The sequence below is a fragment of the Electrophorus electricus genome, chromosome 10 (assembly GCF_041902795.1).
Source record: "Electrophorus electricus isolate QZ-2024a chromosome 10, ASM4190279v1, whole genome shotgun sequence".
In the NCBI taxonomy this organism is placed as follows: Eukaryota; Metazoa; Chordata; class Actinopteri; order Gymnotiformes; family Gymnotidae; genus Electrophorus; species Electrophorus electricus.
The window spans coordinates 7,551,849-7,573,276 of NC_137506.1; the positions used below are offsets into that span (position 1 = coordinate 7,551,849).

Sequence of the window (21,428 nt, forward strand, 5' to 3'; positions counted from 1 at the left end):
AACCTTTGGTGTCAACTTTATTGTTTGGTTATTTATTTCATTACTTATTTGTACTGCTGTAACACTCAAACCCCATGTTACGGCCTCCCAGCCTAGACAGGGTCATAACAATATTGTGTATGGGAAAATATGGTTTACTGTCTGCAACCGTACCTACAATAAAGTGGCCAGTGAAAAAATAAGTACTAGAGCTAATTTTGCACACAACAAAGCCATAGATTTCCACTGAGAGCTCAATATGTTCAAAAGTGGACAAAATGACTCTTGTCTGATTTGTGAGGTTGGAAAATTCTCAATTGTGTATTTCTTTTTAAATAAATAAGAAAGACTACCAAAAGAGTTACCACTGAGCAAATGCTTTATAAAGAAATCACAAAACCTACAACACATACATGCAACTGACACTGACAGTCCAGTCAGAAACTGGCAGTTTGTTTAGCTGGACCATCTTTTGGTGATGTTGAGGTGATGTAGGTGATCACTTATATACTTGTGTTCTGGAAACTTGGCCTGCCTCTCAGCTTTAATCTTCATCCAAGTATGCTGTCGCCGTACGGCTGCATGTCCATACTCCTGTTCCTGGTTTATGTATGGTCGGCTAATCCAGTACTCATTTTCTGCCTCACGCTCCAGTTTATGCAGCATGTTCCTCTTCATCTGCCAGGTGACTGCACGTGGACGACGGTGCTTCCCTATCCACTGCTTGCCTGGAATCCCCTTTCGGAACAGTGCTAAAGTCAGGAACATGCTGGATCTGACTGCAGGGTACAGCAGAAAAAAACAGTTCTTTGAATAATTGACAAGCTAAACCATTAGGCTATTATTACAATTTATTATACGATCATTACAGTGTCTATCACTTGACAATATTTACCATAGAATTAAGTACAGAACAGAACAATTTGTATATAAAAATGAGCTATATCCAAGTATTTGTAATTCAATCTATTAATTGATTTCTGCAAAATTTTCACAAGTGTTAGAAGTAAAACTCTAAGTTCTCAAGTCTTCTCTGGTATGTTGCTGGTTTATGAGCGTAGTTCATATTCCTATGTAAACAAATTTGTAAAATGTGTAAACAGTGACAGTTTGCAGTCAGAAGCAGGATTACTAAATTAATACTTGTCACCTCAAAGGTAAAACTATCGTACCAACCAAAGTAACTATGCGTCATCTCAACATTTTTACCGGTCATTTCATCTTACACTCAACTTACTACTGTAGCTAGGTAACATTATTAATGTTCAACCTCTGCATGTCATGCGGCTCTCATTGGGCTTTGTCTCAATAGATAAGTATTTTATAAGACACATGCTAGTTAGCTAGCGTTAGCTAGCTAATGCAAACGTTCAAGATAGAAATATGCAGCGTGGTACAAATAACTAGCTCTAGCTACATTAGGTTAAGCCGCAATGGCCTTAACTAAAACCCGTACTCTACTGAGAACGGACGACTAACAGGCTACATAGCTATTTTTCCCTTTTAAACAAATATTTAGCTATAATAAAAAAGCAGGACGAGATGTAGCTAGTTAGCTAGCCATTGCTGTCAAATATCTTGACCTTGACCACTAGCTAACTTTACCACATTAACCGTATCACCGCATTTAACTAGTTAATAAACTTAATTTCAAGACGCATAGCTACTTAACCATATGTTCAAGTAGGTACTATAGCTATATAGCTATGCATCGCTCTAGACACTTAGCTTGCTACCTAGCGTCTGGTGGACTTTTCACCATGTTAAATATAACAACGCATCAGTGCGACAAAGTGCTACATTAGCTTGAGGGTGGTATAGTTAACTAGTTAGCTAGCTAGCTAATGTTAATGGTTTTAAAGAGCGTTTGATAGCGTTTTCCTAACCTTTTTTCAGTATCTTAACCTCTATATGCCAGACCTTTTCTCCAGTTGCGCCAATATTCATCTAAACTAGTATTGAGCAGTCTCATAGTGAACTACAAATCCCCTAGAAACGAGTACTCAACAGTCCCATAATGAACTACAAATCTCTCGAACCTTGCAAGCAACTTGACATGAATCACATTTCTGCGTCCTCTACTGGCCGGAGGAAGAGTACTCTCGAGGAGCAGGGAGGAAGAAGATGACAGCCAGAAAGTCTGGGTCTCGATTAGAGACTGAAATAGAGCGCTGTCGGTCAGAGGGACAGTGGGACAAAATACCAGAACTTGTGCGACAGCTTTCTGCCAAGCTAATCTCGAACGGTCAGTAATGTAGGACTATAAATAATAGTTTATTTTCATGTCCTAGCTAGCGGCTAGCACATTAGCATCTTCACCTAGTGTTTGTGGCCTGTATAGCTAGCCCATTTTGGTATACACGGTATTATTAGAGGTTTAGCCAGCAATATCGAAGCATTATTTGTAGCTAATGTTGAATGTTTTGTATACCTAATTTCTGTAACACTAGTTAGCTAGAAAAAACTGCAAGTTGTCTAGCTAGGTAACAAGCTAGCTAGCTAGCTATGTTTTCTGCCTCTGCACTTCCTGTTTAACATTTGATTTCTTGCTGATCTTTTCTAAAAGATCACGTTTTAGGGCGTTATATCTAAGACTCATCTGGTCCTGCTCACAAACATCATGTGGGTTTAGCAGTATTTGACAATGGATTGCAGTCACTCGTTTGCCGTTGTCACGGTTAGCCAGCTTTTTCTGTTTTATGCTATTCTGTTTGCAACTTGCACTGGTTTGGTTTATCTTAATATAACAATGCTCTACAGCTGACCAGAAACACCAGTCCATAATTCATACTGACAGCACTTGTCTAGCTACTCATTCTGTACTTCTTTTATCCCTAGAAACTCGTTGATTTTATACATTTCCTATTTTTCAAATGGGTATAAAACCTGATATGGAGCCTTTCCAGCTATGCCTGTGTAGTTTGTGTATACATCTTATGGCAGTAAGTTATATATCCATTTTATGGCAATACTATTATCTGTCCCTCATATACTATCTTCCACCCCCCCCCCCACCTGACATTTAAATCTATTATAAAATTCATTACTGAACCAAAGCCATCAAACTTGTTATAAAATTATGTAATCATCAGAAGATTACATTTCTATTGGTTTTAAGCAGAGGTCAAGGGAAGAAAGACTCCTAGAACAGGCATCCTCTCTCTCTACTCAATTAGTGCCTGGTGTGTGTAGGGTGTGTCACAGGTAGAGCAGCAATATACCATTGAATTTCACAAGAGGTGATGTGGAATTACAATCACATTCATATTGAGCACTGTGTGTGTGTGTGTGTGTGTGTGTGTGCGCGCGCGCGCACGAGTGCGTGTGCTGGGAACCATGCAGTCCAAGGCAGTATGTATCCCTTACTAAGTGAAAAATACAAAAATAAATGGTCATATTTATGGACATCTATCCATACATTCAGATCTATTGTATTTAAATGTTCTGATATTGGATCAGCACAGAAAATTGGTATGATATCATGCCATGTCGAAATTGAGGCTCATGTTCACACAAGCGGTGCAGATAGAGTGGCATGAGAAACAAATAGAAATACAGCTATTGTGTCAACGATGTTCTTTATTTTTATTGAACACCAGGAATTTTTTGGTTGTCGAAACAAATAAAAGCAGAGGCCATTATTGGATGCTTTAAGGTTGGGTGACCACATGGCCTCTTCTTCCTGGACATGTTCTCTTTTTGTGAACTCAGAAGGTGTCTGGCTGGGATTTCTGAAATGTCTGGGATTTGGCTTTCTTTTCATGTTGACATTTGCTTTCTACAGTTGCTATACACTGTGGGGCTGTCTTTGAGTTGTTTGACCATTTTGGTAGGCCCAGCCTTCTCGCATGCTACAGCTGGATGATCATGTACACACTCTTCATGAAACCATCGCTTGGATTACTTTGCAGCACGTGTGTTTGGCTGCTTTGCAGAAGTGCATGGCTAGAGGGGACACATGAAGTTTATCTTCTATATGATCCTTTGTATGGCACCTTTAACAAAAAATGCCCAAACACCGCTGAGAATGATACACTGAGGGTTGGGCTCGTATTTTTGCAATGTCAGTTATCAAATCAAATTTATTAATATAACGCTTTTTACAACAGATGATGTCACAAAGCAGCTTTACAAATGTCAGTTTCCAAGCCCCCAGTGAGCAAGCCAAGGGTGACAATTGCAAGGAAAAATGCCCTAGAGCATGAAGAAGAACTCTTGAGAGGAACCAAGAAAATAAGCAATTAATGTCTAGTCTGGTCCTGATGGTGTGCACGTGTCCGAAACCCTTCCCACATGAGAATTTCCATAAAGGGCAATGGAGAAGTAGTTGGTTGAGTTGGAGGTGTGGTGGGCTATAGCAGGGGACATCGGGGGTGGTGGGAGTAGCCATTGCTGCTGAGACGGGTTGAGGCTCAGTAACGTCATGACATCAGGGGTAGATGTACCTCGGCAGAAAGAGAGAATAGATTATTAGGCATGTCTAGGTATGAGGGTGTGTAAATTAGGGAATTATAATGTGCAATGATGGATTCTAGCAGATCTAACTATGGCAGCATAGCTAAAAGGAAAGAGCCAGAAAAACCACAGGCATGAGTGTACCCCTGGAACATCAGCAGTCTGCTGCTGTCAGTCAACAAGCTTGAGTGACAAAAGAGAGTGACGGCATCATAGCATCCCATTTTGTCTGTGTATAGCATGCAAGTAACAAAATAATTTGACCTAAATCAGGTCTCCTCACATTCCACAATCTATATTCTGGTTAAATTACTTTTTAGATTTAAGTGTAATAAAACATGTTTTTCAAATGAAAAACAAATTTGACAGAATTATAAATGTGTGGAAATTTGTGTTAGACTAGTTTACTACATCTGCCTTGTTAAAATGGCATTTTCCTTGTCTGAAAAAGATTGATCTTCAGGAAAGTATACCTGGATACATGAGAAATACTGACAAACTGTCTAGCCAACTTTTTTTCTTTTATGCTATGACCCATGAAAATATGTGTATTATTTTTTTTTTTACTTCATACTAATTGGTCCAGTGAGTAAATCTAATAGGGAAATACTAACAAATGTATTTTTCATTTGAATAATATCTATACTGTGTGAAATGAAGAATACCATTTCAAAATATTCAGTATTGATATTTATATATTTATTATATATATATATATATATATATATATATATATATATATATATATATATATATATATATATATATATATATATATATATAATATACTTTTTTTTGCAAAGTTAGTCAGATATATTTATTTATAGCACTTTTAAAAATGCATGTTGTCACAAAGCAGCTTTACAAATATTTGGGTCCAGATCCCTAATGAGCAAGCCTATGGCGACAGTGGCAAGGAAAAACCTTGGGACTCCATCCTCCATTGGGCAACCTAGCTAGTAACCAGTCCATGTTTTATGTTATTTTTAGTCCAAGTAGCCACTTCAGTGTAGATGTGGAGTCTCAGTCACTCCAATGTGTCTAGGGTGGGTGGGCCTAGATGGTGGCATCAGTTCATCTACAGGTGGGACAGAGACATTTTAGTAGCATGCAAGTAAAACAGGAAGATGTAGGTTCCATCTGCAAAGAGGAACATCTCATGGACATTCCATATACAGTAGATGTGCCAGGTTTATTTGTAGCAGCATAACTAAAATGGAGGGCCAGAGGATGACCACAGTCCTAAGGACCCCCTGAGACATTGAATTCCACTCATTTTATCATCATTAATCTGACAGAATGCATGAAGTGGCTGGCCAACAGCATCAACATCTTTGACCATGTGTCCCAGGTCATCCCAGGCTTTGTACTTTGATATACAGAAGGGTAACTAAAAGCTTGAGTTAATAAGTCTTTATTCTAGATTTAAAAAGTAGGAGTGAGTCTCAAATTAAAGCTGAAAGGCTGTTCCATAACTGAAGGGTTTTATAGGAGAAGGCTCTACCCCCAGTTGTAATCTTAATAATTCCAGGGACTAAGAGGGACAAAATTTAACTGGGAGCCAGTGCGGAGCTGAAGAACAGGACTGGTATGGGAGAGTTTTCTAGCCCTTGTTAGGACTCTGGGAGTAGCATTCTGATTTTACTGACTTTTTAGAGCATTCAATTAGAATTACATCCAGTTATAGAATTGCATCCATTTACAGTAATCCAATCTTGAGATAAGTGTGGACCAATTTCTCTGCATCTGATGAGGAACAATGTCTCAGTTTAGCAATGTTACATAAATGGAAAAAAGGTAGTTTTCGTAACATTGGACGTGTGAAATAAGCGATCAATAGCAGTCAGTAGTGACACCTGTGTTTTTTACAATAGTTTTGGGTGTTCCTGAAAAGCCCAGATCAAGTTGATCTTGAACTGCAAAAATTCTCTTGCCATATTCCCTCTGCCTGGGTCTACGTTGGCATTGGAATAGGGTTCTGTGTTGGCAGTTGAAGGAGTAGCATAACGGCTGTGATGTTTTATTGGATGCTAAATCTTACTCCGCTTTTGTTACAGATGACCTGGGGGAACTTCTGTTGGGTGAAGCCAAACTTCAACAGTACCTGAAGGAGAACCCCATCAAGCAGGGCACCAGCCCTAAGGTCCCACGACCTCGGCTAGCCGAGGTACGCAAACATCTCAGTGCCGCCCTGGACTTGAAGGTAAGTGGGGAAACCTTTTTTTCTATTTTGACATCAGCATGTTATTAAAACACTTAGGATGTGTTCATACTTGTAGTACAGTGCCCTTGGTCTGGACCAAACAAGAAAATGATACATTGTTATATTTTAGGACTGGTAGTGTTCTCACCCACAAATTTACAATCAGACCAAAATAAGTAAGAAAAAAAAGTGATGCATGATACAGTCTATGGGCTTAATATACTTGTCAGGGTTATGTATACCTGGTGGTATTTGGTGGTAAAATGGATAGGAGTCAAAACAGGACCAGATATTCCTCTGATGCATATACCAAACAATGTATGCTGCAAAGAGAAGATGTGAGTTTCCAATGCCTGTACTACTGTAATGGAAATTTTTAATTTTTTTGCCAATGCACTCTGTTCTGTCATGGTGTATTTAGTGTCACATGTTGTGATATCCTGTGTTTGGTTCATTTGGATGCCTTTGGTTCATATATTGTTCATACTTCAAACAATCTGCACCACAATTTGCTTAGAAACAGACCAAGACCTACCTGCTCAGGAGGTGTTGGTCCACTTATTTGGGTTGCACCTGAATTTGAAAGAAAGCGATCACGTTTACTGTAATGAACTACGCTAACAGAGCAACTGCACCACGGTTGTTTTTTTTTATCCATCCCAAGCTACCAAATCTGAACACAGCCTTAGTGTTTTGTTTTGTTTTTTTCTATAAAATTAACAATTATCATAGAGCTACATGAGTGGCCACTTTTAATTGTGAAGAGTAGTGTGTGCTCTATGAATAGTAAAGGGTAGTGTGTGTTCTATGAAGCTATGTATTTCTGTGCTCAGCCGGACTACATGCAGGAGGCAAGTCTGCTGATGGCTAAGCTGTGCTATGTGGAGGGGGACTACATGGAGGCTCTGAGCCATTACACACGCATCAACCTGGACGACATACAGCTGGTCGGGGCACCAGTCTACCGGCTGTCAATGATCGCAGAAGCTTATGCCACCAAAGGTGAGTACAACTACCATTGCTAGTCATGTGCTGTGATTTCCATGCAAGCCATATACCAGCATATGGGAACTTGGTGAGGTATCCATAAAAGACTCCCAGTGACTTTCACAAAAAAGAGAGAAAGCATTGGGCACTGGTGTGATTGAATTTTTCACCATGGTTGCAGCTTATCACTTTCTTGGCTCCTTTATTTGTTAGATTAGCAGGTAACACACTAACTGACTAATTGAGTCTCAGATTAAGTACTTAGCCGACTTTTGTGGGCTGGTTAGGGTTCACAAACTTGGAGAGCAGTGTAAAGCACTGTCTCTCCTCTGTCTCTTTTTGTGTTTAGAATATAATGTGGCTTATGTGCTGTTTGTGTTATTAGATGGGTTCACCATCAGCAACTTTATTTATTTATTTTTTTAGTAGTATATTGTAACACCCAATGGGCACATATACACATCTATGCAATTTATACTGTTGTAGCAAAAGCACATAATTTTATGAATTATTGAAAAGGGACAATACCCTAAAACATTGGTGATGTACCTTATACTTATTAATGTTATGTCTCATTTCTATAGTTCATATTTTGTGCAGTAGAACTTTACCATGATGCAAAACTACATTTTTGACTATCTTGACGGAATAGTAGAAAACAAACAGAAACGAAAACAAATTTAAGATGGACTAACACACTAGATATAAGATGAACATAAAATAAGACACTATGATAAGTATGTAATTATTCTCGCTAGAGGTTCTAACTTCTTTTCTTGATCCAGCTTTCCCCATGTTAACCACCTAAAAACTACTTATTCTCACCCTTTGTTCTTGAGGGTTGATGTTTATAACCCTTACTTGGGGAAGGGGATACCTCGTTCTCAGGTTTGCTCATGCCTCTTTGTCTCAATCTTTGGTGGCTAAAAATAAAAAAAGAATTTTAACACAAAAAAGAAAGAGGGGAATAAAGCAAATATTTGGTTATGAGACCAATGTCTTTTATACTATAACAAGTAGGGTCAGTTACCTTAATTCACCTGAGCTAATTGGTCCACATATTTAGATGTAGAGTGCAGATGTCCAAATATAAAAGCACACAATTATATGTAATAAAGTAGTTACATTGTCCAAGAAACACACAGGTTAAAAGCAGAGTTGGTTACTGAGAGAGATAAAGGAGCATAGAAGGGAGATATAGAGAAAGGTAGAAAGCATGATTACTACACATACATGTTACTGTACTAGTATTAATAATTCAAATAATCTTCCCATTATTATTTAGTAATTTATTTAGTAATTTAGTAATTATTTAGTGACTACCTCATCAGAAGTATTTGTGATGAGGAGGTAGTCACTAAATAATACATGTATAAAGGTTAATATGCAAACACTAGAATAATATGGTTAATGCATAACTTGACATAAGAAAAGTTAACATTAAATAGAGAGAGAGGGTGTCATAACAGCTCAGTGAGGATAGTTAGACTTCATCTCAAATTGACCTTGTTGAGCCTGTTATAGTTACTGAAGGGCACTATGGATCCATTGTCCATACAATCCGCCAGAAATACATCTATTGTTTTTTGTTTTCCTTTTAACAAGGTTAAGATTATATTCTGTAGATGATCATGGTCTCGTTGCAATGCTCGTGATGAGACATTTCACAAGGGAAGCATCAAATTCCAGTATTCCTTCAGGAATATGGTATTTATAAGTTTCTTGATCTAAGTATTCCAGGTTGTGAAGTCATCCCTAAATTCCACATGAGATGTTTGACTTTGTTGCCCCACAGTCCGGGGCTGGGGTTGTAAAGTTTGGACCATGTGTCCTTCCTTATAGTGTGGTATGGAGACCTAATAAGGGAAGGGTGTAAGAATCTGCAATTTATGGTGGAGTGTTATTTTTTCAGATGTGGGATTATTAATGGAGTAATACCAAATTCATGGTTGACAGACAACATTCAATATTACCCTGCTTGTTCATAGTCAATAAACATGGACATTGTAGAAAGCATAGCACTTACACATGTAGTGCTTTGTACAATATCCACTGACTGGGTGAAAAATAGTATCTGTACATGCTCCTTACAATGTAGAAATGTACACATTATCACTAGTGTTGAATGAGATTAGTTGTCTTTGCTTTCCTGCAGTGATGTGTAAAGAAAAATCTTTAGTGATTTCTTTAATCACTTAATCATAATCTCTTGGATGGGATTTGGTGTACATTAAAGAAAACATTGTGTTTTAAACAGCATATGTAAGAGTGTACATGTAGAGACCAGTGAAGTGGTCATTGCTGCTTTGACTGCTTCATTACTATTTTTACCCTACTGTTGAGTTACATGCAGTGCCTGGACTCTATTTTTGTTTGTTTGTTTTCCTTTGCTTCCATTCATATTCATGATTTGAAATCCTTAACCTTTTAACCCCATACTCAGTTACTACATCTCTAGAAATACAGATATGGAGGCTCGCAGAAGCTCTCACAGTAAAATGTTGACATTGGGCTCCATGTTTTCTTTAGGTGAGTCTGTGTCATGTGAGCTTGTGTATGGCAGAGGCCTTACTGTTTACATCCAATTGAGATGTTGATTCTTCTGGTCTGCAGTACACAGGACTATAAAGTGTGAGGACACAGAACAGTGTAGGTAGAGTGAAGAAGAGGCAGAAAATACAGTTATACAATAATGCAGAAATACAATAATACAGAAATACAGTAAAATCCACAAAATGAAGCATAAAGTACAGTGATGCATGGGGCACTCCAGCAAGTAATAGTAACGTGGTGCATGTTTGGTGCTGCTTGTGTGTCATCTAACTGTACAAGGTCACTGCACTAAATAATATAAGAAAAGAGAGAATGGAAACAGAATGGCCTTTATAGAGTCTTGGACTTCAGGCCACTAGCAATCTACAAATGATGGGGCAGAACCTTCGACAGATGCATTTTGCCAAAAATGAACAGCAGTATTGGACCACCTACTGTTGCCGATAAACTCTTTTCTGCTCTTTTTTCTGAAGTTCTTTTTCTTCTGCTTTCTTGGCCAAAGGACTTTGCCTGGAGAAGCTGCCTGCTGCCTCACCCTCCATGTCCAACCGCACAGTGGATCGTGATCAGGAGATCATCACTTGCTATGAGAAGTCTGGAGATATTGCTCTTCTCTACCTCCAGGAAATGGAAAAGGTATTTTCTGCCTCCTACTTTTTATTTAATTAGTGCAGCCCTTTATTAGTCAGCAAACTGTTCTGTGAAAATCCAACTGTCTGTAATTCAGTATGGATTTCTGCACAGAGTCAGACATGGCTGTAGGCTTTTAGTCTGGACCTTGTGGTTAAAGATCTTTAAAACATTTGAATTTTTAAAACTTGAATTTGTGTGTCATCTGAGATCTTTAAACTGGCAGAAACAGAGTGGGGGCGGACATCCCCTCCATCAGCTGCAGGATTGGGGATGTGTCTGTAGCCTAATTTTGATGTTTTGGTGGTGATGGAAAGACTCCAGGTCCAGGTGGGTGTCCGAGGGCAGCGGAGTGAAAACTGTTGTGGAGTCTGGCAGTGGTGGCATGGATGACTTCCTGAAAGCAGTAGGGTGAAGAGACTGCGAGAACTTGTTGGATATGGTATATCTTGGCACAGAAAAGGAATACATGGATAGATAGCTCTGTTTAGAATGCACTGGACTGTGTGTGTGTGCGCGCACATGAAATTTTTATATATATATATATATATATATATATATATATATATATATATATATATAAACAAACTAAAACGGCTTATATACAAAGATCTCAAAGGTAGTACAGATAGAGATGAGGTCTCCCTCAGACATTGACACCCCTCTGCTAAATAGTCAACAAACCTGTGTGAATGTGTGAAGCAGTGGGGTGACAGATAAAAACAATCTGAAAAAAACCCCCTTAATATTCTGTATTCCTGAATATCAAGATCCATACCATTTTATTTAACAGTAAATTAACTTCCAAAACCTTGACTCAACAAGTTAGATTTAAAAACTGGGAATGCCTGAGGACCAAATACTGACTAGATGATTATTCCAAAGCTTGGGGAATTTGTATATGAGACGACCCAATACACAAGCGTCTCTCAACACAGACAGACCCTTATTAGCAAGACAAAACACGAACAAAAAACGGTGCGGCACTTGCATGAAACCAACCAGTGCAGCATGATAAACACAATATCAAACACGAGTATACAGGCAGTGAAGCAAGAATTTGCACATAAATGTTAAATCTTATACTAACATGAACATGAACATTAACCGACAACCCTCTCTACAGACATAGGGGTTTAAATACATACATCAGTGACGTGTGAACAAGGCGCAGGTGTCTCATGACTAGGGGTGTGTGTTTACAAACAAAAGGGCAGTCACAGGCAAAACAATCAATAAACACGATTCCCACAGCACATGGCAGGCCATACCACGTGATGTGTGGGAAGGGGAGCATACCGTTACAGTATAAACACGCTCTTCTCCCTCCTTTCATAATTCTAGGTACTAGTGCTCTAAATAGACATGACTGTTCATAATAGGAAATGAGTTCATTCAGCTTCTGAGGAGCAAGAAGTTTACATATCAGTAATAAAATGTAATCATTACAAATTTAATGGGCAGCCAGTACCGATAATACCGGATTACTAGAGTATGATCTTTTTGGTTCTTATAAGGACCCCAGCTGCTATTAATGTTTGTTATTTTCAACATGAGGGTGAGAAGCAAATTACAGTCCTACAACATACAATCGATGATATATGAGTTTAATTAAGCACCCCTGAACTTGATCTTCTCTAATTTCAAATGATGCATGATGACTTAGGAACATGAAACATAGGAAGAGAGTCCTAGATTCTTCCAGTTAAACAACATAAGATAACAAGGTAGCAAGCAGGCAAAGGCCACAGCGTTCTAAACATTTATGGGCCGTATTTTCTATCTTAACACGGAAAATGGCAACTGGATCAATTACTGTATCATAAACCTTCCTCAGGACTCAGAACCAAGTTTCTAGAAACCACGTATCAGGGACATGACCAGAATATGGTGCTAATTTGCATGGTCCCATGACAGATGAGTTACTCAAGCCAAAATGCTTCCTAAATTGTGAACAAACTTTAAATATGAGTCATCACAGGATTATACCTTGGTTAAGTTATAAGCAGAGATTGGTAAGGCAGAAGCAGCAAGCCCAGGAAGATTATGGAATTCTGAAGTAACCCATTTTGGCACCATAAACAAATTCTTCTCCACTCTCACACAAAAGATGATCTAGATGCCCAGTAATATTGATGAAGATAAGGAAAGGCCAACCCACCTTCCCTCCTGTACCTTTTCTATTAATGTATGGTGGTTTATGGTTCTAGATAAACTCTGAGAAATTGTCGATTAAAGCAAACTGCTTTTTTTGTGTTAAAAATTTAGATATTTTTGAATAGATTCAAAAATTAGATATAGAATATAATTGATATAAAATTATATTAATATGCCCTACCATAGATAATGGTTAGATCCACCAGCACTCTACGTTACAATTTTCTGTCTCAAAAAGAGTCAAGCAAGCCTCAGTGGCTTTCAAATTTTAATATCTAGAGCTTTACATAATAATCAAGAAATGCCTTATTAATATGCAGAGGTTCAGAGATGACGTTAATTCGTGATATTCACCACGGGGCAAATGATGATGAGCCAAAGGTTTGCCTGGTTTATCACCATTTTCACAGATTAATATTTATAGATTTGATTAATAGTGCAAAACTTTGAGCTTTGAGAAGTAGCTACTCTGCCTCAGGTGTGGAGGTCAGGTCAAATTCAAAATTTTTTTTTTTAATGTTTTTGGTAGAGCTTTGAGGTAGCGGTTATACATCTTTTATGCTTTGTGAATGTTCCTTTAGTCTGGTTGTATTCTCCTTTTTCCTGTTTGATCCATAACTGATAATTTGGCCACATAAATATGTACATAAGTATTCTTTTAGCACTTCCCAGTGAGGCCTTTGTGATGTAGCTATAACATTGGTTGATCATTGGAAGATCTTAACCTGACTGTTGATTATAACTCAATAGATTTTGACTGAGAAAAGAAGGGAGTTTAACTGCTGGGGTCTAAAACTGATGTAGGCTGATCTGGAAAAATCAGTTTTATGGAAAGAACAGCGAGGTCTGGTAGATATGCCATGGTATGAATTGATGAATTAATTGATCAATCAATGAATTGATATGGAGAATAAAACTGACATCAATTTAAAAAAAAATCTGTCATCTGTTTAAAAAAAATCATATGAAAAATCATAATCATACTTTTTGAGAAAAGTATGATGTACAAATAAAAAGAAGGATTAGGATCTGGTTTGGGTAAATTTTAAATCTCCAAGGATCATACAGACCTAGCTGTGATTTAAAATTGTTAAGGCTGAAGCTATTTTTGATGCATGAAGAGGTTCTGAAATGCAGTTATGAAGGAACGAGTATTTACATTTAGTACAAGACAAGAAATGGTAATCAACTTTTCCTCATCCCAATTCGCCACAAAAGTGCTTGTCATGGTCATGGGCTTATTCAACTGCTGACCAGTGACAATAACACAGCTTCCATTCAGGTCTGCAATTATTTTAGTAGCTTTGAAAATGTTTTTATTGCCATGCCTCTTGATTTGGCCTCATTTCTGGAATGAAAAGTTTCTTACCCAGTTTGCATGGATTTTATTAATAGAACATAGTTTGAAGATGTGTTTCTTATAGGAATGCCATTAAGCTGTTAAAGATGAGTTGAAATTTGACCATTTGCACATTATTTGCCCCCTTCATATTCCATGATATAAAAGTGACTTTTCTGTTGTTGCTCTTATTCATAGACAAATGCTTGTAAAGTTATAGAATACTAAAAATTCAGCGCTATCTGTAAAGAGACCGTAGAAAGCGTAAGAGCTAAAGGGCGATAGGTGTAAAAGTGTTGGGTGTAAGAGGTATAATGGTGTTGGAGCGTAAAGATGATCCAGTAAGCTAACAACAAAATGTCATAGCCCATCAGCCCCCTCCAGCATATCCCCACCCCCACCCTTACTCAAACTGAGTACAACAAAACCAGATTTGCTCCTTGAATATGGAGACATGTATTAATATACCTATGAGTAACAATCATGTAGAATAAAATCAAGTATGTCATCTTATATCAAGATGTCTGTAGCTAGTATTTGATTTGGAAAAGGCTACATTGGTCCTTTAGTTGAACAAAAAGGTAGCTAATCGGCCATATTACCAGGCTATTATACGTATTTGGCCAAGTCAATCCGAGGTGGCACATGGCAACTTAAATGCCTTTATCACCAGTGCTAATGACAGCATCTGAACACTCATATTCTTGATCAGTGGGCGAAGTGGTAATTGTAGTAGATAGTACATAGTGAGCCACAAAATCAGAGGCTTCATAGGGAGATCTGAACTCCCTGATTCTGTCCATTAAAGGTAAAGCATAGCATAGCCGGGCATATGGGGGGGAATTTCACACCAGCCTAGTGATGCCTTTTCACTGGGTTGAATTTGGATCTCCCATATGCACCAGATCAGGATTGAGATATGGAAAGAAATTAATTGTACTTCCTTTGTAGGCAAGTTCCCAAGCACATTCATTTGAAAACATTGTAGGGGTTTCACCTACTAATTATTTACAATACATAAGATGTAATATGCATCAATTATTAATCAGTCTGAAATATCCAAATTTAACTAGAGTGTAACATTCATGACGATTCCTGAGGGGTTTTAAGTGATTTCTTTCATTATATTGGCAACAACCACAATCTGAATATAAAGACAGACAACTTGGTGAGAATAAGTGATACATTTATTAACATAACTACTCAATCACAAATGACAATCTGTATATTTACAGTGAATAGATCTAGAGAAGCTGGGGGGGGGGGCAAAGCAAATAAAATGGTGTTTAAACAGCAGAGCAACGTGGCTGTATAAGTTCTGCTGGCTTGTTCTAACGTGGTCATATAATAAAGGATATTGGTGCTGGTTTTACTAACGAAACAATAAGGTCAATGTGCCTGAGCCTAGGGAAGCGACATGATGACGTGTTGTTAGTTAGAGATATCAAGAGATCGCATGCAAAGAGGAGAAAATCTTAATATTGGAACATCCATTGTGTACAATCTCAACAAAATGGGTTGAATACCAAGCACAAATACATTCAAGATAGTACTAGGTTCTTAATTAAACTTTACCATTGACCCTTTTAATAAACTATGCCCAGATGTTCTCCCGTGCTGATGATTTGGATTATCCAAGCTTGACGTCGTCGCTGAAATCCACTAGAAGTAGGAGGAAATTTTCATCACTGGGTGTTGATAAAACATGATGTCGTCCATGTGTGCTGGGAATAGTCTTTCTGGCACTAAAATCCAGGAATATAGGTTAAGTTTCGTCCGCTGGTTAACAAGAGGCAATTGACTGCCTTTGCAAGCTTGCTTGAGGTAATTCGGCAAATCTGTTGCAGCGGTAACCTTGATCACACATTAGTTTAGTTTCCACCGTTACTTGGAGTAATTAAATTTAAGAAATACAGTTTTCAGCTGTTTGCTGTTAACTGTCCATGCTGAGTGACGAAAGAACCTGAGAGAGATGACGGAGCCTCTCTTTCAGGGCTAACTTTGGAGTAAAAAAACAACGAAATTCTGTTGGTCAAGGTATTTTAAAACACCTGAATTCCACGTGCTTTTAGACACACCTCTGACGCAGGATTGCTCTATGCGTTGCTGATGGTGCTGCCACCTGCTGGATTGGTATGGTACCTACAAAGTGATTAAGGAGCGTTATGCTTTTAACTTATGAGAATTGCATCATCATCTCGGGATTCCTAGTTTGGCAATATTTGATATGCCCTTTGACCCATAAAATAGGAAGTAAGGTCATAAATAATTATCTGCTATTCACAATTTACATTCTAAGGGAGTCTTTTGTGCTTATTGTTTACATTTTTTGAAAGCATTAGCTGTGTTTACAGTACAGAGGATACTTTTTTAAAGAAGCAATAAGTCATTGTTGATAAAAAGTCATTGTTGATAAAAGATTCTTATAAATATTTTGTCAGACCTCCTCTTGGCTTAGCTGATCATGACTGTATATGCTTATCCCCATCTTGTGTATCAGTGTTGAAAAAAATTGAAATTTCTTTTTGTAAAGAAATTGTAACCCCAGTGAGAAAAATTTCCCTAACAATGAACCAGTAAAGACATGGAGATCGATTTTAGGCGTGTGGATTTTCATCCTACAATAATCAACAGCATCACCATGGAAAGCGTTAATAGCTACCTTGTTACAGTAATTGATGTTGTGTTTCAGTTACAGCACAAGATCTTCAAGAAATGTCAGCAAAGATTTTTTGAGGACGGTTTCAGGTGTTTCAAGTTTCTGACTATTTTGTAGTCTTTTGAGTCAGTTTTGACATTTGACATTTTAGTGAGTCAGTTTTTGACATTTGCTAGTTCAGACACTTGAATATCAAGAGTAAGAATCTTCTCATTAGTATTGCTAAATCTAGATGTAAAATTATGGGATGTCAGCAAGTGTCCTTATTACAATTATTTCAGATCCTTAATGCTGAATTAGTTACTCTATCAAAACAGTACCACTGTCTGATTGAAAAACTACTCGTGTAGGCTCTTGCTGCAGACTGCCAAAGAGATGTTGTGACAGATTTAAAATCTCTTATCCCTAGTGCATCTGTGTTGTTGAGGAACAAGTGAATGTATTGCATTGTTTTAGAATCTGTTTGTATGTTTGATGACAAATCAATGTAAATCAAATTTCTCCTCGAGAGATTATAATAGACTGAACTGAACTGTACCCTCTGTGTGTAGGCTCATATAAAGCCAGGTATTCTTCTAACCTACCCACATTTCTGTAAGAGATGTTCAGTAATGAAATTTAAAATGACCACTTTAGATGCATCTTGGATCAAACTTGGTATCATTACAAATGGATTAAATTAGTTTTATATGGATTATGTTGGTTGTATAGACTTTGCGAAGTATTTGAAGTTTTGATTGATTGGTGGAATTGATGCAGTCTCATCAATGTACCCTATGTGGTGTCTCAGTGCAGCTAGAAGATGCAGTCTGTGAAGCCAGCCTGTCTGCTACCTGGCCTTCAAACTCAAAAGACCAGGCTTGCACTTGAAGGTAGCCAAATGATAAGACCTACATAAATTTTTGAGCACCGCATTGACATCCATGCAAAATGTAGCAGCCATAACCTGCGGATTTCCTCACCTTGTGGCAGTGGGATGATTTGGGTCGGAGCATGGTACTACATCATATGGGCCACAGATGAACATCCTTAGCCCCTACATGGATAATTTATGTTTATGGCTAACCTATGGTTAGCTAATACTTTCAGATTCTTTTCGTTATGTCCAGCATCTGTTGTGTCTTACGGCTGTTATATCCAGCACCCTGCTTACTAGTATATAGCTAACTGCTGCTGGTGACCCTAAAGTAGAGCTGCTTTCACCTGCTATAAATTAGTCACCCATTACTACAGCTTTCAGCAGGCCTTCTCACTGGGTGCAGCTCTGTGTAAGGCAAGCCTGTTTTAACCAAAGAACTGGATCTGGTGATGGAATGGGTAAGCCATAGCATTTGGCACTGGCTTTGCAACTATGCCCAGTGTTATCAGAGCTGAGGGTGTACTCACACACCCACACAGACCCATGCACCTACACACACACACACACACACACACACACACACACACACACACACACACACACACACACACACACACACACACACACACACACGCTCTCTCGCTCTCGCTCTCTCTGGAATATGAGCTTTTGACAGTAAATCTGACAACTTGCCCTGCTTACTATATCTTGATGGACACCTCTACAATAATCTTCCACATCAAACAAGTAACTTTCTCACAAAAATATTGTTACTGTCACAAGTGACCACATTGCAGCTAAATATATAAAATATATAACTATATAAAAAGCTGTCTGTCATACTGATATAGTGATGCAATGGTGTCAGCTGATTTGAGTCTCTACAAAATGCTGTAAAAGTGCGAACAAATAATATCTCTGATGTAAGTTTGTGTAACATTTCAAAATAGTATGCGCTATAACAAAAAAAAAATAAACAGAACATACAAAGAACAATTTAGAAAATTAAATACACAGATGGAAGAACAAAACGGACAGCTGGAAAATTACACAAATACATGCTGCAAATACATATATCTATTAATCCATGTGTTGTGGATTCGTTTATATAGCTTACATTCCTTTTTCACTGCCACAGAGGTTATAACCACCACAATTAGTATAGGTAGTAAAGCTGATCTAATACACCCATTTCTTTTTCTGCAGTCATCCTTTATTCTTTATTTTTCATCCCTGAATCCTCCCATAGGAATCCATTCCTTCAGTTTTTCGGTTCAAGCCAATACATTTGCTACACTGACTGATTTGAACTACTAGGCCCATCAACCTCATGCACCTCATGATGATGACACTTGTCTATCCACCCCTTCTTTACTTTCATTCATCCCTGCCTCCTCCCATAGGAACCTATTGATTTTGATGCTCACAAACTTTACTTTGATATTCACAGACATTCCATTCTAGCTTGCATACAGAACCTTACATCAATATAAGTATTGCAAATGTCAGTATTGGTTAACAAATTATATATTGTGCAGCCCTAGGCTCAAAACTCTCCATGATGTTCCTGATTCCATCCCCATTGCCACAGAAAGCGTGAAAGGCTTCGATGTCTATAGTGTCTATGGTGCATTGTGTGTATCTGATATCAGTCTTCTAAAGGGTGGTGGTCTCTGTTTTGCGTGCACCCACAGGCTCTCAGTGCTGGAATACAGAACCGCAGTCCCAAACCTGGACCTGTCTCACAGGAACAGGAGCTTGGATACTTCCTGGAGACTGGGCTTCAGAGGGCTCACATTATCCACTTTAAAAATGGGTGAGTGTGTGTGAGAATGATTGCACGTCAAACTCTGAGCTCGACAGTCCATTGGCAGGGATGCTTTCCAACACGAGAGCCTGAATATTCCAAACTGCATCCATCAATATGCTCACCCTTGCAGCCATTCATATGGAAGCACATGTACACTCACAAAAGCACAAATCAAAGACACAAACATACATAAATGTATACATCGATGCAGAGGTGAGTTACAGTAGGTGCCAGACGGTGGATGCTTGGCATACAGTTGGATCAAGGGGTTGTATACATTGTGTGTGTGTGTGTGTGTGTGCGCGCGCGCGTGCGTGCGTGCGTGCCTGAAGTGATCCCTAACTGTGTGTTTTCTGATTGCCAATCTCTTCTTACTGCACTGTGCCAGTGTTTGTATGATGATATATTCATATTCCTCCACTTTCGTCATGTAGAATAGAGCTGTTTTGAACGTCACTGCTCAGCTGTATACAGTTTCAGTGTAAATTTTTTCCCCAACTTGCCCAGTCAGGTAAATGACTAGAAAGTTCCTGAACCAAACTTCTTCTGTCCTGAGCAAATCTTTGTATTATAAAGTATTATTCACACATAACCAAGCACACACAAGCTACTATATTCAAGGCTATTAATTCTTAAAAGAAGTGTATATTTTCACAATATATTTCACTTAACTTTTCTTCTTGTAAATAAGCAAAGGTTTCATAACAAACCTGTTGTCATAAAGGTATCTCAAAGATTTCTATTTCTATTCTATTGTAAACACATTCAAATTAAAGCTATCAATAATAACGTTAGCATTTGCATGCACAAGATAGCAGATATTGGCTTACCTTCTGCAAGCTGTGTTGGTACAGCACTGGCTACCAGGTCTATTTTTTATTTGAAGGTCTCATGTTGATAGTTGGTGAAAGGTCTTTCTCTTTTAACCGTGTGATGTGCTTTTGTGAGTAACTTGGTCAACTTGGAATTTGCTTCACTGTTCGTCCATCGTGTGCAGATATCCAGTGGTCCAGTTTTTGTCACTGCTATACACACAATATGATGGAGAGAATTTTCCTGAATCCTGTTTTGTAGTTCTAACAAAAAGAACCGCTTTTATCTGCCTTGTTAGGATATTCCCTACATACTTTGCAGAACATCTCAAGTACAGAGTGGTCAAAACCTGATCCATGAAAGCTGAGTTTTCCTTGAGGGAATAAAGGTGCGGAGCTTCATATTGACGTTTCGCTAACGCTGACATTTTCCTGCGTGCTATCAAATCTTTCTCCATTATGTAACTGTACAGACTTTCTGTTTGAATGGACATGATTGCTAACATGAAAGCACAGTTTCTTTATTGATCTGCCATGAAAAAGATTACAATGTCAAAACTCTGTACACAGTTACTCAGTATACCCCCTCACCCCCTGCCACTGCCATGGCCCACTCTGAGAAACCGGGTTAAACTGTAACTTCAAGCAATGATTCAGCATAGTGTGTATACTGTGTGCATGTTCTTGTTTGATATGGTTCAGTACTGCTTCCTAGGGTGTTTTATAAAGATTTTTCTCACACATGCACAGACACACACAACCACACAGCACGCACCCACAGCACACACCACCACACTACCGCCAGTGTGTTAAAGTATTCATCTTGTGAATGTGTGCTGGTGTGAGATGTTATGTTAGATTGCACACAGTAACACAAACCTGCACTCACTGCAGTTCCTTAGACTGGTACTAGCATGCCCACATTTGCACAAATGTTCTAGGACACTAATAGCACAAATGTTTTGGCTTTTACATTTTCTATAAT

The 21,428-nt window shown here is 38.3% G+C and overlaps 2 protein-coding genes across 6 annotated transcripts in view; one reads left to right on the forward strand and one right to left on the reverse strand.

Moving 5' to 3' along the window:
* Positions 1–340: 340 nt before the first annotated feature.
* Positions 341–2,021, reverse strand: LOC145659356 (large ribosomal subunit protein mL63-like). The gene is made up of 2 exons (XM_081721283.1): positions 1,866–2,021; positions 341–758 (listed from the first exon to the last, which is right to left on the reverse strand). Exons 1-2 carry the CDS (start codon positions 1,924–1,926, stop codon positions 436–438), a joined length of 384 nt encoding a protein of 127 aa, XP_081577409.1. The 5' UTR covers positions 1,927–2,021; the 3' UTR covers positions 341–435.
* A 35-nt stretch (positions 2,022–2,056) lies between these two features.
* The window catches only part of LOC145659355 (tetratricopeptide repeat protein 7B-like), a 47,265-nt gene continuing 27,893 nt past the window's right edge, over positions 2,057–21,428 (forward strand). For 3 of the 5 annotated variants that reach the window (XM_081721278.1, XM_081721280.1, XM_081721279.1), the window contains exons 1-5: positions 2,057–2,224; positions 6,492–6,637; positions 7,471–7,639; positions 10,680–10,813; positions 19,516–19,637. In XM_081721278.1, coding sequence (XP_081577404.1) covers positions 2,104–2,224; positions 6,492–6,637; positions 7,471–7,639; positions 10,680–10,813; positions 19,516–19,637 — 692 coding nt within the window. In that variant the 5' untranslated portion in view covers positions 2,057–2,103. Of the gene's footprint in view, positions 2,225–6,491; positions 6,638–7,470; positions 7,640–10,679; positions 10,814–19,515; positions 19,638–21,428 lie in introns of those variants that run through there. The other 2 variants (XM_081721281.1, XM_081721282.1) reach the window with 1 other exon arrangement.

Coding starts and splice junctions, on each gene's coding strand:
- LOC145659356 (XM_081721283.1), bottom strand. CDS start 1,926: ATGAATATTGGCGCAACTGGAGAAAAGGTCTGGCATATAGAGGTTAAG. Junction 759..1,865: donor GGTTAAGATACTGAAAAAAG/GTTAGGAAAACG, acceptor TGTACCCTGCAG/TCAGATCCAGCATGTTCCTG.